The sequence below is a fragment of the Littorina saxatilis genome, unplaced genomic scaffold (assembly GCF_037325665.1).
Source record: "Littorina saxatilis isolate snail1 unplaced genomic scaffold, US_GU_Lsax_2.0 scaffold_294, whole genome shotgun sequence".
NCBI classification, from domain to species: domain Eukaryota; kingdom Metazoa; phylum Mollusca; class Gastropoda; order Littorinimorpha; family Littorinidae; genus Littorina; species Littorina saxatilis.
Window position 1 is genome coordinate 42,533 of NW_027126812.1, and position 15,949 is coordinate 58,481.

Here is a 15,949-nt window from a genome sequence, read left to right on the forward strand (position 1 = left end):
AAAATACAACATTTAGTCAAGCTGTCGAACTCACAGAATGAAACTGAAGGTAATGCAATTTTTCAGCAAGACCGTATACTCGTAGCATCGTCAGTCCACCCCTCATGACAAAGGCAGTGAAATTGACAAGAAGAGCGGGGTAGTAGTAGCGCTGAGAAGGATAGCGCACGCTTTTCTGTACCACTCTTCGTTTTAACTTTTTGAGCGTGTTTTTAATCCAAACATATCATATCTATATGTTTTTGGAATCAGGGACCGACAAGGAATAAGATGAAAGTGTTTTTAAATTGATTTGGACAATTTAATTTTGATAATTATTTTTATATTTTTAATTTTCAGAGCTTGTTTTTAATCCAAATATAACATATTTATATGTTTTTAGATTCAGAAAATGATGAGGAATAAGATGAACGTACATTTGGATCCTTTTATAAAAAATTCTTTTTTTTTACAATTTTCAGATTTTTAATGACCAAAGTCATTAATTAATTGTTAAGCCACCAAGCTGAAATGCAATACCGAAGTCCGGCCTTCGTCGAAGATTGCTTGGCCAAATTTCAATCAATTTGATTAAAAAATGAGGGTGTGACAGTGCCGCCTCAACTTTTACAAAAAGCCGGATATGACGTCATCAAAGGTATTTATCGAAAAAAAGAAAAAAACGGGGATATCCAATCCCAGGAACTCTCGTGTAAAATTTCATAAAGATCGGTCCGGTAGTTTGGTCTGAATCGCTCTACACGCACGCACGCACACACACACACACACACACACACACACACACACACACACACACACACACACACACACACACACACACACACACACACACACACACCACGACCCTCGTTTCGATTCCCCCTCTATGTTAAAACATTTAGTCAAAACTTGACTAAATGTAAAAATGGGCATTTTGAAAGTAAGATCTTTTAGATAACTTTACAGTGCGAGTCATTTTATATATGGTTCTCAGGTGTGCTTTCGACGTTTCGACTGAAGTTGGTGTCCACCGCGCCGTAGATATCGAAAGCGGGATTATTATAATCATGTCATTTTAAGAGCATGCACGGCAAAACTCGTTGTAATTCAGAACAGATCCGACAGGGCTATTTTTTTTTAATAAAGTGATTGATTTTGTAAAAAAAACTGCCTTGATCTGGTTGAAAAACTATACATTTGTGTTGGCTCAGTCATACACCTTTGTTTGCAATTACGACACACTGCACCCCATACCGGCTGGCGTCTTATTACTCAGATTATAAAAACATAAATCAAAATACAAAGCGTGCATTCACAGAATACCCAGTGAATATCTTCCACGAACCTGTCTTTACTTTTGACACATCAGCGTCTGGTTCGCATCATATATAGAGAATGATAGAGAATGGTTCGCATCATATATAGAGAATGGTTCGCATCATATATAGAGAATGATTCGCATCATATATAGAGAATGGTTCGCATCATATATAGAGAATGGTTCGCATCATATATAGAGAATGGTTCGCATCATATATAGAGAATGGTTCGCATCATATATAGAGAATGGTTCGCATCATTTATAGAGAATGGTTCGCATCATATATAGAGAATGGTTCGCATCATATATAGAGAATGGTTCGCATCATATATAGAGAATGGTTCGCATCATATATAGAGAATGGTTCGCATCATATATAGAGAATGGTTCGCATCATATATAGAGAATGGTTCGCATCATATATAGAGAATGGTTCGCATCATATATAGAGAATGGTTCGCATCATATATAGAGAATGGTTCGCATCATATATAGAGAATGGTTCGCATCATATATAGAGAATGGTTCGCATCATATATAGAGAATGGTTCGCATCATATATAGAGAATGGTTCGCATCATATATAGAGAATGGTTCGCATCATATATAGAGAATGGTTCGCATCATATATAGAGAATGGTTCGCATCATATATAGAGAATGGTTTGCATCATATATAGAGAATGGTTCGCATCATATATAGAGAATGGTTCGCATCATATATAGAGAATGGTTCGCATCATATATGGAGAATGGTTTGCATCATATATAGAGAATGGTTCGCATCATATATAGAGAATGGTTCGCATCATATATAGAGAATGCATTCTTAAGTGAAAAAAACCCACTCTTGTTGCAAAGTGCGCGCCTTTCGATTACTGTATTTATCCACATGAGTTTGCAATACAATACAATACAATACAATACAATAACTTTATTAATCTCTAAAAGAGAAATTGCATTGCTGAGCGTTTGTGTCCGTAATAATAACATACATAAAACATTCAAAATAAACATTTGTTCTTTGTCCTGAGAAAATATAGCACATTGGTTATCACATAAGAAAGTATATTAAAAAAAAATTAACATGCATTCACCATCAACAATGCACAAACGAAAGTCAGCACCTCTTTTAGAGATTAATAAAGTTATTGTATTGTATTGTATTGTTGTATTGTATTGTATTGTATTTCATGGCTCAGCTCAAAAGTTGGGACTGGTAGACGCACCTGGTCAGCATTTATCTGAGGCTGAGTGGACCAATGCCAAGGCCAAATCCAATGCCCGGGACGACTCCAAGGAGCCATGCGTCATCTGTAAAGAGGACTTTGGACTGCAGCAGCAGGTGTGTGTGTGTGAGTGTGTGTGTGGAGTGTGTGTATGTGTGTGTGTGTGTGTGTGTGTGTGTGTGTGTGTGTGTGTGTGTGTGAGAGAGAGATAGAGAGAGAGCAAGAGAGAGAAAAAGAAGACACAGACAGACAGATTGGCAGAAAGACAAACAAGGACACAAACAGACTGACAGGCAGACAGACAAACAAGGAGACAAACAGACTGACAGGCAGAAAGACAAACAAGGACACAAACAGACTGACAGGCAGACAGACAAACAAGGAGACAAACAGACTGACAGGCAGAAAGACAAACAAGGAGACAAACAGACTGACAGGCAGAAAGACAAACAAGGACACAAACAGACTGACAGGCAGACAGACAAACAAGGACACAGACAGACAGGCAGAAAGACAAACAAGGAGACAAACAGACTGACAGGCAGACAGACAAACAAGGAGACAAACAGACTGACAGGCAGACAGACAAACAAGGAGACAAACAGACTGACAGGCAGACAGACAAACAAGGACACAAACAGACTGACAGGCAGACAGACAAACAAGGAGACAAACAGACTGACAGGCAGACAGACAAACAAGGAGACAAACAGACTGACAGGCAGACAGACAAACAAGGAGACAAACAGACTGACAGGCAGACAGACAAACAAGGACACAAACAGACTGACAGGCAGAAAGACAGAGAGTCTTGCAAATGAAAGATGTGAAAGAAATATTGTATTTTGATTTTGTCATTGATCATCATAGGATATGTTTGTCCATTCTGATTTCATGGAAATGTGGTTGAACTTTGATTTTTCTACTTGCAGGTCTTGCTATCATGCAGCCATGTTTTTTATAGAGCAAGTCAACTTTTTTTTCTGCCCTCCATGTATCGTGATGTTTCTGCCCTCCATGTATCGTGATGTTTCTGCCCTCCATGTATCGTGATGTTTCTGCCCTCCATGTATCGTGATGTTTCTGCTCTCCATGTATCGTGATGTTTCTGCCCTCCATGTATCGTGATGTTTCTGCCCTCCATGTATCGTGATGTTTCTGCCCTCCATGTATCGTGATGTTTCTGCCCTCCATGTATCGTGATGTTTCTGCCCTCCATGTATCGTGATGTTTCTGCCCTCCATGTATCGTGATGTTTCTGCCCTCCATGTATCGTGATGTTTCTGCCCTCCATGTATCGTGATGTTTCCATTGTTAATTTCCTTCACATTAATTGAGAGTCTGAAACAGCTGACAAGAGCACACTCAATGATACAGAAACCTTTTCCTGTGTGAAACTGTCATTTGAAACTGTCATTTGAAACTGTCATTTCAAACTGTCATTTCAAACTGTCATTTCAAACTGTCATTTCAAAGTGTCATTTAAAACTGTCATTTAAAACTGTCATTTGAAACTGTCATTTGAAACTGTCATTTCAAACTGTCATTTAACACTGTCATTTAAAACTGTCATTTAACACTGTCATTTAAAACTGTTGTAGCGGGAGAGCCCTACTAGCTCAGAGTTGCAGGTACTCAGTGACCCCACCTTCCTTCTAGTCACCCCCACCTTTCCTGTAGATACCCCCATCCCCTCCCTTACAGCCAGCCCACAGCGATCACAGAAGATCAGTACCGAGTCTTTGAGAGACTATAAAAGAGGCCGGCTCTGCGAGTCTCGTGAGTCAGCGCTGAATAAGTGCTTGCTCTCTTTCCCTCGTCTTTTTATCTCTTTCTTACACGCTGCACAAGTGTGTACTCTGTCTCTGTTTCGTAGTTCGTTTTGTTTCTCAGCGTTGAATAAATGCTGTGTGTTTTGCAAATGCTGTGTGTTTTGCTTGATCGTTGTCTCTCAGCGTTGAACAAATGCTGTGTGTCTTGCTTGTTTGTTGTCTCTCAGCGTTGAACAAATGCTGTGTGTCTTGCTTGTTTGTTGTCTCTCAGCGTTGAACAAATGCTGTGTGTCTTGCTTGTTTGTTGTCTCTCAGCGTTGAACAAATGCTGTGTGTGTTGCTTGATCGTTGTCTCTCAGCGTTGAACAAATGCTGTGTGTCTTGCTTGTTTGTTGTCTCTCAGCGTTGAAGAAATGCTGTGTGTCTTGCTTGATCGTTGTTTCTCAGCGTTGAACAAATGCTGTGTGTTTTGCTTGATCGTTGTTTCTCAGCGTTGAACAAATGCTGTGTGTCTTGCTTGATCGTTGTTTCTCAGCGTTGAACAAATGCTGTGTGTTTTGCTTGTTCGTTGTCTCTCAGCGTTGAACAAATGCTGTGTGTTTTGCTTGTTTGTTGTCTCTCAGCGTTGAACAAATGCTGTGTGTCTTGCTTGTTCGTTGTCTCTCAGCGTTGAACAAATGCTGTGTGTTTTGCTTGTTTGTTGTCTCTCAGCGTTGAACAAATGCTGTGTGTCTTGCTTGTTTGTTGTCTCTCAGCGTTGAACAAATGCTGTGTGTTTTGCTTGATCGTTGTCTCTCAGCGTTGAACAAATGCTGTGTGTCTTGCTTCAGTGATCGTTGTCTTTCAGCGTTGCATTTAAATGCTGAACGTTTGCATGTTCGTTCTGTCTTTCAGTGTTGAGTCTACGTGTTGTTGCCGTGTCTGTCTTGTGTGTGAAACAGAGCAGGAATGAGATAAGCATACGTATGTCACAAACTCTGCCCAAGTCCAGCCATGACTTATTTTGTAATTCGTGCATGAGCTGGGTTTCGTGCGGTTTTGGCTTAGATGAGTGCCTATACAGTGACTTAGTGTGTGTCCGTGGATATGGACAGCCAATCGCGGGAGGGTATTCACGCACGTGGTGTTGCGTGGTGCGTGAACGAGTCACAGGCTCGAAGGTCACTACTGTGTAAAACTGTGAAGGAAACGGATGGTTGATGTGAATGCTCTATCCGGCCGACCGGCGTGTTGATGTTGTGTACAACCCCGGAGACAAGTTGTGTTCCAGCTGTCTTGGTGTGGCTTCAAGGGTTTCTACGGGTGGTCAGTCCTCGAACGGCAAGGTGTGTTGAAATTCTGTAGTTTTTCTCTCCTTCCGTGCTCAGGGTCAAAATTTGTTGGTTCGGTAGTGTTTGTGTATGAGAGAGTTTTAGTTTTTAGTTTCCTTGGTTGGTGTCATTTTATGTGTAGGGTGTCTGGGGTAGAAAGGGGAGAGGGGGAATGGGAAACGAGGGAAAGGGGGTGGACAGTTTTTTATTGTGCAAGAAGTGTGGAGAGCGAGTAGGCTGGTGGAGAGAAGAAAAGAGGTGTCAGCAGTTGCTGCGAGTGAACTTATGTGTGGGAAGGATTTATTTTATGGAGGGTGAATTTAAGGTAGAGAGCGTTAACTCCAGAGAATGAGTCGTGTAGTAGGTGCAAGTACGGAAAAGTGAACACGAGGTACGGGAGGTGTAAACGGGAGTTCACCGTCAAGACAGAAGACGGGGGGGTTGGTTGTAAATATGTGACGTCATCACGGTTAGGGAAAGAGGGAAGAACGAGGTGCCACTATGTAATATGACTTAAATTCATAAGGTGTGAGGGAAGTGGCGTTGTTGTGAAGGGGCTGCTTGTAAATGGTTGGGTCAAATAATGGAATAGGAATTGTTTATTATGGGGGCAGCCATGTTGTTTTGATTTGGTGAAATGGGAGTTGTAAATACTTTGAACATTTATATTGATGATGGTGTATTTACAATTGTATAAAAGTAAAAGCTGTAATTAGGTATTTAAGTGAGTGGGAATTGTAAGAATTATTACATAATTGGTCATGTTGGGACTCTGGTATTTTGATAATGATGTTGTGGTTAAAGTTAAATAGTAACTTTGATGAGATGGCCAGGGTGGTTAATTAAGTAGTTAATTATGGTAATTAATGAGTAATTAAGTAAAGAGGGGACTTCGTAAGTTGATGGAAATTGATAATTATGGGAAATCTAATGAGGGAGATATTGTTGTTAGAGTCAATTTATGGACTTTGTGGGTAAGGGGAGATAATTGAAGTATTGTTGGGGGAACAAGTAGTTATACTTGGCTTTGTTCCTACGACAGCGTTCAAGCACAGAAGCGGGGCTGTGGGAGAGTCCAAGCCAGGAGAGACGAACGACACGAGAGACAGCATGAGTTTCCGGGTGCAGGAAGCTTCCGGCTCTATACCCGGGAGGAAGGCGTGTTAGTTGGTGGGGTGTTTAACCACCGGTGTGTCGCAAGTGTGAGCTGTGGAGGTGAGGTGGCCCACCGTCAGTGGGTAAAGTGGTGGAAGGGGCTGGCATTCTATTGCCACAAGCAGTATGTGCACAAGAATATATTATGGCATCTGTGTGCCTTGAGTTATGCAGCTGTGGCTTCAATAAGCATTGTGACCTATAAGTGAGTTTAAACACATTAAAGACATAGAGATTTTGCAAGTGTTAGAGGAAACTAGGTAGAAATTGACTATTAATTGAATATTAGGTTATTAACCTAGTACCAGGCCTGGTTAATTACATTTTAACGGGACTAATTTGAAGTGTCTTTATTGGTTTCTTTGAGCGACGTTGATTTTGTGGATCGGCGAGATGTGAACTGGACTTGGTTGTGAAACGTCGTGATCATTACGCACGAAGAGAAAAGTATGTAGTGATATGGTAATTTGTTGTTATGAAGTAAGGTTGTTACGTGGTGGATTAATGTGAATGTGTTATTGATGAATTAATGTTCGTACCATTTATTGTGTTGAAATAAGTGGAAGAGAATTGAGGGTTTTGTTATTTAAAGTTAAGTTAATTAGTATTAATGGTGGCTGGGCCTACTGGTTTCATGTGGAGCTGCGTTTGGCGTTGATCTTTTGCATCAAGGTTGAAGGCAGTGTAGCAGAAACGTTGGTAGTCCCTATCACGAGGTATTAGTGTAAATGTAAGTTAGAAATAATAGTTAGTTAATAAATAACGGGGTTAATTGATTACTGTAGGTGAAGATAAGCGGATTTTGAGTTGAGATAGATTTATAAAGAGACTTTTTGATTTTTCGGGATCAGGGAATTAAGGTGGTAGGTGGTAATATTTAGGGATATTTACAGTTCTTTTAGTATCAAGTTATAAATTCTTATAGCCATTTTGTTTTGTTAAACTTTAAGATAATTCTTCCTTCTTCATCTATCTTTGATTTTGAGCGATTGTGATTGGATGTGAATGTGAATGCGGTGTTGTCGTGTGTGTAAATAATAAACTTTGGTTTGAATGTTGCCTGGGTGTGGAGTCAGTGATTAGAGTAAGAGTGGTTGATTGTGTCTGAGTGTTTTGTACGATAAAAGGTATTCATATACCTCTCCCAAAACTTAGGGGAGTTACAATGGTGGCAGCGGTGGGATAGGAGTTTCATTTCGGGGATTAGGAAGGGTTTAGATAGCATCGGGAAGTAAGGGCCGTGACTCGTGTGAATCAGTGATGAAAGGGTATGAATGAGGACTAGCGTGGGCGGTTGGCGGGCGACTTAAAGGCTTTAAGCCTGGGTGGCTATTTTGACCCGGTAGAGGAAGGAGAGAGAACGAGTGAGTTTGAGCACACCTGGGGTCCGAACTGATCACTCGGATCTCACTCTACCAAGGTTGTCAGCTGGCTGTTTGGGTAAGTTCTATTGTGGTTGTTGCTTTGTATTATTCTGTCCGCGGTTGGTGTGGGCGATCATCTTTGGAGTTGGGGTCAAGGTGAGGTTGGTTTGTCAAGGAGATGTCGAATTCAGATCGGGATGAGCGTCAGTTGAGGCGGGCGGCTAGGATGGAGGAGAAGGTTCCAGCGACGTCTGCGGCTGCATCCCTGGTGGTAACCCCTCCTCGGTTCACTGTACCAAGTGGTGGTGCGACGTTGTTGGCTACGGGTAGTACACCGGGTGCGGTTTCTACGCCGAGGATGGAGAGGTCTTTGGTGACGCCAGGATTGTTGGGGCCGAGGTCTGTTGGGGCGCAGCGTTTGGCGATGGGGTACGGTGAGGGCCAAGCTGTAAGGGGAGTGTCGCCGATCATGGGCCAAGGTTCTAATGGGTTTGACGATGAGTCGGTAGACAGGGAGTTAGCACGGTTCCGTAGTCAGGGTGAAAGCTTGGGTTTGCAAGGGGCGACGTTGGCCCAGTTTGTGATGGCCCAAGTGCGCAGGGAGGCGGCCATCGTCGAGGAGAGAGTGGCGCAGGCGAAGTTGCGGAAGGAAGAGCGGCGACAACGCAAAGAGGAACGAGAACTTCAGGAGAAGAAAGAAGAAGCTCGACGCCAAGCAGAAGCAGCCCAGCGTAGGGAAGAGATAGAGGCCAGACGCCAAGAAGAAGAGGCCCGACGTAAAGAGGAACGAGAACTTCAGGAGAAGAAAGAAGAGATGAGGCAGAGCGACGCCAGGAGGAGCGTCGCATACGGGAAGAGGAACTGCAAGCAAGTGAGGCGAGGTGGAAAGAGGAGTTAGCTCTGCGCACAGGGGGGACTGAGAGAGAACCGAGTTTTGACAAATACCGGGTAAAGATGTCCTTCTGTGATGACTCTGTCAACATTGACGACTACCTCCTCCACTTCGAGCGAACAGCGACAACACACAGGTGGAGTAGGGCGACATGGGCAGGTCGATTAGCAGACCAATTGAAGGGTCGCGCAGAGAGAGCATATCTACGGATGACTCCCGAGGATGCCAGCGACTACGATATGCTCAAGGTTGCGCTGTTAGAAGAGTTCCATCATACTCCAGAACACTACCGCCGGGAATTCAGAAACATCACAAAGCAAGGGGACGAGAACTTTGTACAGTTTAGTCGTCGGCTGCAGACCCTGTTGGATCAATGGATAGCGATGTCACAGTGTGCGGGAGACTATGACCGGCTGTATGACCTGATCCTGAGAGAACAGTTGATGTCAAATTTCCGGGGTGAGCTGTTCCAGTACGTCAGCGATAAAAAGCCAGCTACAGCCAAGGAAGCGGCGGTGTTAGCGTTCACTCACTTGGAATCAAAACGGGACGCCAGATTGTTCAACGCAAAACGTAACATCGGGGGCCAAATGGACGAGGAGGAAAAGAAAAAGGAGAAGACTACAAGCAACGGGAGTACCAAGACCGGAGTGGGATCGGGGGAACAGGCAGAGCAGTCAGAGGGCCAAGTGAGGCCAGTAGAGGGCAGCAGGAACAAAAAGACGAACTGGAATCGGGAATACAACAATCGGGTGATATGTCACCGGTGCAATAAGACGGGACACATTGCCAGGGAGTGTACCGCGAACGCCTGCATGACGACCGAGCAAGATGACCAGACGAGATCTTCCGAGCCGTCAGAGCCGTTGTGCAAAGACTGCGAGAAAATTCCATTTCGGCCGATGGGAAGGTGCAAGGTTAACGGGAGAGACGCAATCAGTCTACGTGATTCGGGAGCAGACAAGACCATGGTAAAGGCTGCATTTGTTAGGCCTGAGGATTACACCAGCGGGACAGTGCACGTAGAGTTTGCCGACTTAGACTGCACAAAGACGTATCCCTTAGCATGGGTTGACGTAGAATCGCCGTACATCTGTGAGAGGATTCTTGCCATCGTGAACGACAACATCAGGCCTGACATTTTCCTGGGAAACCTGGCCCAGCTTACGAGCGGAGACTGGGTGGAAGTATCGATGTATCCCAGACGGGCTTTGTGTGCGGCAGTGACAACCAGAGCACAGGCTGAAGCAGGTACACGGCCGGTGAAACCGGTGGTGGTGGTGCAGATTGAAGGGCTGCAAGTGACTCCGGATCAGCTGAAAGTCTTGCAACAAGAAGATGAAACACTCGTGCGCGCAAAACGACTGGCCAAGGAAGGGAAACAGATACAAGCAGGAAAGGGCATGGTGGAGTTCAAGATGTCTCGTGGGATACTAAAGAGGGTTTATCGGGAGAAGAAATTGGAGTGTTCACAAATATGCGTTCCCAGATCCTTGAGGAAAGGACTACTCAAGTTCGCCCACGACACACCCATGGCAGGACATCTGGGAACCAAGAAGACCCGCGAACGTCTATGGGCAGATTTTTATTGGCCAGGCCTGTGCGAAGACGTGCGACGATACTGTCAGTCCTGCGACCGATGCCAAAAAGTCACGCCGAAGGGACGAGTTGCCAAAGTGCCGCTTGGGCAAATGCCTCTGCCCAATGCTCCATTTGAGAAGGTGGCGGTGGATTTGGTGGGGCCGATCAAGCCGGCAGCTGACAGTGGGGCGAGATTCATCCTGGTGATGGTGGACTATGCGACGCGCTACCCCGAGGCTGTGGCACTTAAGTCCATTGAGGCAGAGAAGGTGGCTGAAGCGCTGTGGACAATGTGGACGAGGTTGGGAATACCCAAGGAGGTCCTGTCGGACCAGGGTGGACAGTTCACCGGGGCCGTCATGCGAGAAGTTCACCGGTTGCTCGCCGTCAAGGGACGAACCACTACGCCGTACCATGCGCAATGCAACGGCTTGGTTGAAAGGTTTAATGGCACATTGAAAGCCATGATCAAGAAATTGTGTGTGGAGGACCCTAAGACATGGGATCGGTTTATCCCAGGTGTCTTGTTCGCATACAGGGAGGTTCCGCAGGAAAGTACTGGGTTCTCCCCATTTGAGTTGCTGTACGGCCGTACGGTGAGGGGACCCATGGCCATCTTGAGGGATCTCTGGACAAAAGAAGGAGAAGACGGGAAGGAAGCGCAGACTGCGTCCGAGTACGTGTTGAACCTCCGGGACCGAATAGAGGAAACATGCAAAATTGCTAGGGAACATCTGTGTGAGGAAGCAGTGCGCCAGAAGAAGCACTACGACCGCGGGGCCAAACGCCGAACCTTCGAGGCTGGAGATCGCGCTCTTCTACTCCTGCCTCTCAAGAAAAACAAGTTGGAGATGGCTTGGCGAGGACCCTACGTCGTGGAGGAAAGAGTGGGCGAGTGTGACTACCGCATCAGGATAGGGCCCAAGCAGAAATTGTTCCACGCCAACATGCTGAAGAAGTATGTGGAGCGGCCTGCAGCGATAGCAACGGTGTGTGTGGTGGATGAAGGGGAGGAGTGGGAAACAGTGCAGTCATCTCACGAAGACATTCCGTTGATACCACTGACGTCAGAGGAAACGATCGAGGATGTGCACTTGGATCCAGAGACGCCAGAACTGCATATAGGGATCAAGGAAATCCTCAAGGACAACAAGGATGTCATCACTGATATGCCACGGAGGACGTCGCTGGCAGAGTGTAGCATGCGGTTGGCGCATGACGAACCAGTTAGGGTCCGTCAGTTCCCCTTGCCATTCACGACGCGGGACATTATCGCCAAAGAAGTCGACGCGATGTTGAAGATGGGGGTCATTGAACCGTCGGTGTCCCCGTACAGCTCTCCAATCGTGATCGTGGAGAAGAAAGACGGGAAAAAGAGGTTCTGCTCCGACTACCGCCGTTTGAACAAGATAGTGGAGTTTGACGCCGAACCTATGCCAAACATGGAGGCCATGTTCGCCAAGCTCAGCAAGGCGAAATATCTATCCAAGATAGATCTGGCAAAAGGATACTGGCAGATCCCTATGGCGGCAGAAGACAAGCCCAAGACCGCATTCACGACACCGCAGGGGTGTTACCAGTGGACGGTGATGCCGTTTGGGTTGAAGACGTCAGGAGCCATCTTTTCAAGGATGATGAGGAGTCTGTTGAGCCCTCTCGACATGATCGAGATCGACAATTTCATTGACGACATATTAGTGGCAACTGAAACCGTGGAGCGTCATTTGGAGTGTCTCAGAGCTTTATTCCAGCGGCTGCAGGAAGCATCGTTGTCAGCTCGACCATCCAAGTGTTACTTGGGGTTTAAACGCCTGGAGTACTTGGGACACATGGTGGGAAATGGAGTGATTCAACCCGAGGAGGGGAAGATGGACAAGATAGCGAAGATGCCCAGGCCAACAACAAAGCGGCAGATCCGATCCTTCCTAGGACTAGCCGGATTCTACCGTCGATTTGTGCCGGGTTTTGCGGACATTGCACTTCCGCTGACAGACGCAACCAAGAAGTCACAGCCCAACAAGGTCAGATGGACGAAGCCTATGCAGGTGGCCCTTGATACGCTGAAAGTGAAGTTATCCACAGAGCCGGTGTGCAAGCTGCCGGATTTCTCCGTGCCTTTCACTCTTCGCACAGATGCATCCGGTGTTGGGTTGGGGGCGATGCTACTCCAAGACCAGGGGGACGGGATGCAGATGGTGGCCTGTGCGAGCAAAAAGTTGCTGCCAGCGGAGCGTAACTACAGTACCATCGAGCGCGAGTGCTTGGCGGTGGTGTGGGGGGTGCGGAAGTTTGGCCCGTACCTCTACGGAAAACCTTTCTGCATTCAGTCCGACCACAAACCCTTAGAGTACCTGGAGGGTTTGAAGGCGACTAACAAGAGGTTGATGCGGTGGGCGTTGGCTCTGCAACCCTACATGTATACCATCCAGGCGATTCCTGGAAGAGACAACGTGGGGGCCGACTTGCTCAGTCGCTCGGAAGAGTAACCAGATGTGGGGAGCATTGAACCATCAAAATGGACTGATTTTGGTGGGCTGGATCATGTTGCAAGTCCATGGATGTCAGTAGAGTTGTGTAGTGTTTTAGTTCAGGGGAGTTATGGTTTGATTACACGTATTAGGATTCCTGGCATTGGTCAGAGGTGTGTGGTTTTTGGTTCAATACAGGGTGTTTTGTACTTGGGTGGGGGGTTTGTCACAAACTCTGCCCAAGTCCAGCCATGACTTATTTTGTAATTCGTGCATGAGCTGGGTTTCGTGCGGTTTTGGCTTAGATGAGTGCCTATACAGTGACTCAGTGTGTGTCCGTGGATATGGACAGCCAATCGCGGGAGGGTATTCACGCACGTGGTGTTGCGTGGTGCGTGAACGAGTCACAGGCTCGAAGGTCACTGCTGTGTAAAACTGTGAAGGAAACGGATGGTTGATGTGAATGCTCTATCCGGCCGACCGGCGTGTTGATGTTTTATACAACCCCGGAGACAAGTTGTGTTCCAGCTGTCTTGGTGTGGCTTCAAGGGTTTCTACGGGTGGTCAGTCCTCGAACGGCAAGGTGTGTTGAAATTCTGTAGTTTTTCTCTCCTTCCGTGCTCAGGGTCAAAATTTGTTGGTTCGGTAGTGTTTGTGTATGAGAGAGGTTTAGTTTTTAGTTTCCTTGGTTGGTGTCATTTTATGTGTTGGGTGTCGGGGGTAGAAAGGGGAGAGGGGGAATGGGAAACGAGGGAAAGGGGGTGGACAGTTTTTTATTGTGCAAGAAGTGTGGAGAGCGAGTAGGCTGGTGGAGAGAAGAAAAGAGGTGTCAGCAGTTGCTGCGAGTGAACTTATGTGTGGGAAGGATTTATTTTATGGAGGGTGAATTTAAGGTAGAGAGCGTTAACTCCAGAGAAAGAGTCGTGTAGTAGGTGCAAGTACGGAAAAGTGAACACGAGGTACGGGAGGTGTAAACGGGAGTTCACTGTCAAGACAGAAGACGGGGGGTTGGTTGTAAATATGTGACGTCATCACGGTTAGGGAAAGAGGGAAGAACGAGGTGCCACTATGTAATATGACTTAAATTCATAAGGTGTGAGGGAAGTGGCGTGGTTGTGAAGGGGCTGCTTGTAAATGGTTGGGTCAAATAATGGAATAGGAATTGTTTATTATGGGGGCAGCCATGTTGTTTTGATTTGGTGGAATGGGAGTTGTAAATACTTTGAACATTTATATTGATGATGGTGTATTTACAAGTGTATAAAAGTAAAGGCTATAATTAGGTATTTAAGTGAGTGGAAAGTGTAAGAATTATTACATAATTGATTATGTTGGGACTCTGGTATTTGACAGTGATGTTGTGGTTAAAGTTAAATAGTAACTTTGATGAGATGGCCAGGGTGGTTAATTAAGTAGTTAGTTATGGTAATTAGTGAGTAATTAAGTAAAGAGGGGACTTAGTAAGTTGATGAGAATTGATAATTATGGGAAGTCAAATGAAGGAGATATTGTTGTTAGGAGAGTCAATTTATGGACTTTGTGGGTAAGGGGAGATAATTAAGTATTGTTGGGGGAACAAGTAGTTATACTTGGCTTTGTTCCTACGACAGCGTTCAAGCACAGAAGCGGGGCTGTGGGAGAGTCCAAGCCAGGAGAGACGAACGACACAAGAGACAGCATGAGTTTCCGGGTGCAAGAGGCTTCCGGCTCTATACCCGGGAGGAAGGCGTGTTAGTTGGTGGGGTGTTTGGCCACCGGTGTGTCGCAAGTGTGAGCTGTGGAGGTGAGGTGGCCCACCGTCAGTGGGTAAAGTGGTGGAAGGTGCTGGCATTCTATTGCCACGAGCAGTCTGTGCACAAGAATATATTATGGCATCTGTGTGCCTTGAGTTATGCAGCTGTGGCTTCAATAAGCATTGTGACCTATAAGTGAGTTTAAACACATTAAAGACATAGAGATTTTGCAAGTGTTAGAGGAAACTAGGTAGAAATTGACTATTAATTAAATATTAGGTTATTAACTTAGTACCAGGCCTGGTAAATTACATTTTAACGGGACTAATTTGGAGTGTCTTTATTGTTTTCTTTGAGCGACGTTGATTTTGTGGTTCGGCGAGATGTGAACTGGACTTGGTTGTGAAACGTCATGATCATTACGCACGAAGAGAAAAGTATGTAGTGATATGGTAATTTGTTGTTATGAAGTAAGGTTGTTACGTGGTGGATTAATGTGAATGTGTTATTGATGAATTAATGTTTGTACCATTTATTGTGTTGAAATAAGTGGAAGAGAATTGAGGGTTTTGTTATTTAAAGTTAAGTTAATTAGTATTACTGGTGGCTGGGCCTACGGGTTTCATGTGTAGCTGCGTTTGGCGGTGATCTTTTGCATCAAGGTTGAAGGCAGTGTAGCAGAAACGTTGGTAGTCCCTATCACGAGGTATTAGTGTAAATGTAAGTTAGAAATAATAGTTAGTTAATAAATAACGGGGTTAATTGATTACTGTAGGTGAAGATAAGCGGATTTTGAGTTGAGATAGATTTATAAAGAGACTTTTTGATTTTTCGGGATCAGGGAATTAAGGTGGTAGGTGGTAATATTTAGGGATATTTACAGTTCTTTTAGTATCAAGTTATAAATTCTTATAGCCATTTTGTTTTGTTAAACTTTAAGATAATTCTTCCTTCTTCATCTATCTTTGATTTTGAGCGATTGTGATTGGATGTGAATGTGAATGCGGTGTTGTCGTGTGTGTAAATAATAAACTTTGGTTTGAATGTTGCCTGGGTGTGGAGTCAGTGATTAGAGTAAGAGTGGTTGATTGTGTCTGAGTGTTTTGTACGATAAAAGGTATTCATATACCTCTCCCAAAACTTAGG

The 15,949-nt window shown here is 45.0% G+C and overlaps 2 protein-coding genes across 2 annotated transcripts in view; both read left to right on the plus strand.

Moving 5' to 3' along the window:
- The first annotated feature begins 2,206 nt into the window (after positions 1-2,206).
- LOC138955302 (RING finger protein 32-like) overlaps positions 2,207-15,949 on the plus strand; it is a 37,936-nt gene continuing 24,193 nt past the window's right edge. Inside the window, exons 1-2 of the mRNA XM_070326928.1 lie at positions 2,207-2,644; positions 3,461-3,493. Coding sequence (XP_070183029.1) covers positions 2,387-2,644; positions 3,461-3,493 — 291 coding nt within the window. The 5' untranslated portion in view covers positions 2,207-2,386. The remainder of the gene's footprint in view (positions 2,645-3,460; positions 3,494-15,949) is intronic.
- LOC138955303 (uncharacterized) lies at positions 8,954-15,851 on the plus strand. The gene is made up of 2 exons (XM_070326929.1): positions 8,954-13,653; positions 14,681-15,851. Exon 1 carries the CDS (start codon positions 9,084-9,086, stop codon positions 13,086-13,088), a length of 4,005 nt encoding a protein of 1,334 aa, XP_070183030.1. The 5' UTR covers positions 8,954-9,083; the 3' UTR covers positions 13,089-13,653; positions 14,681-15,851.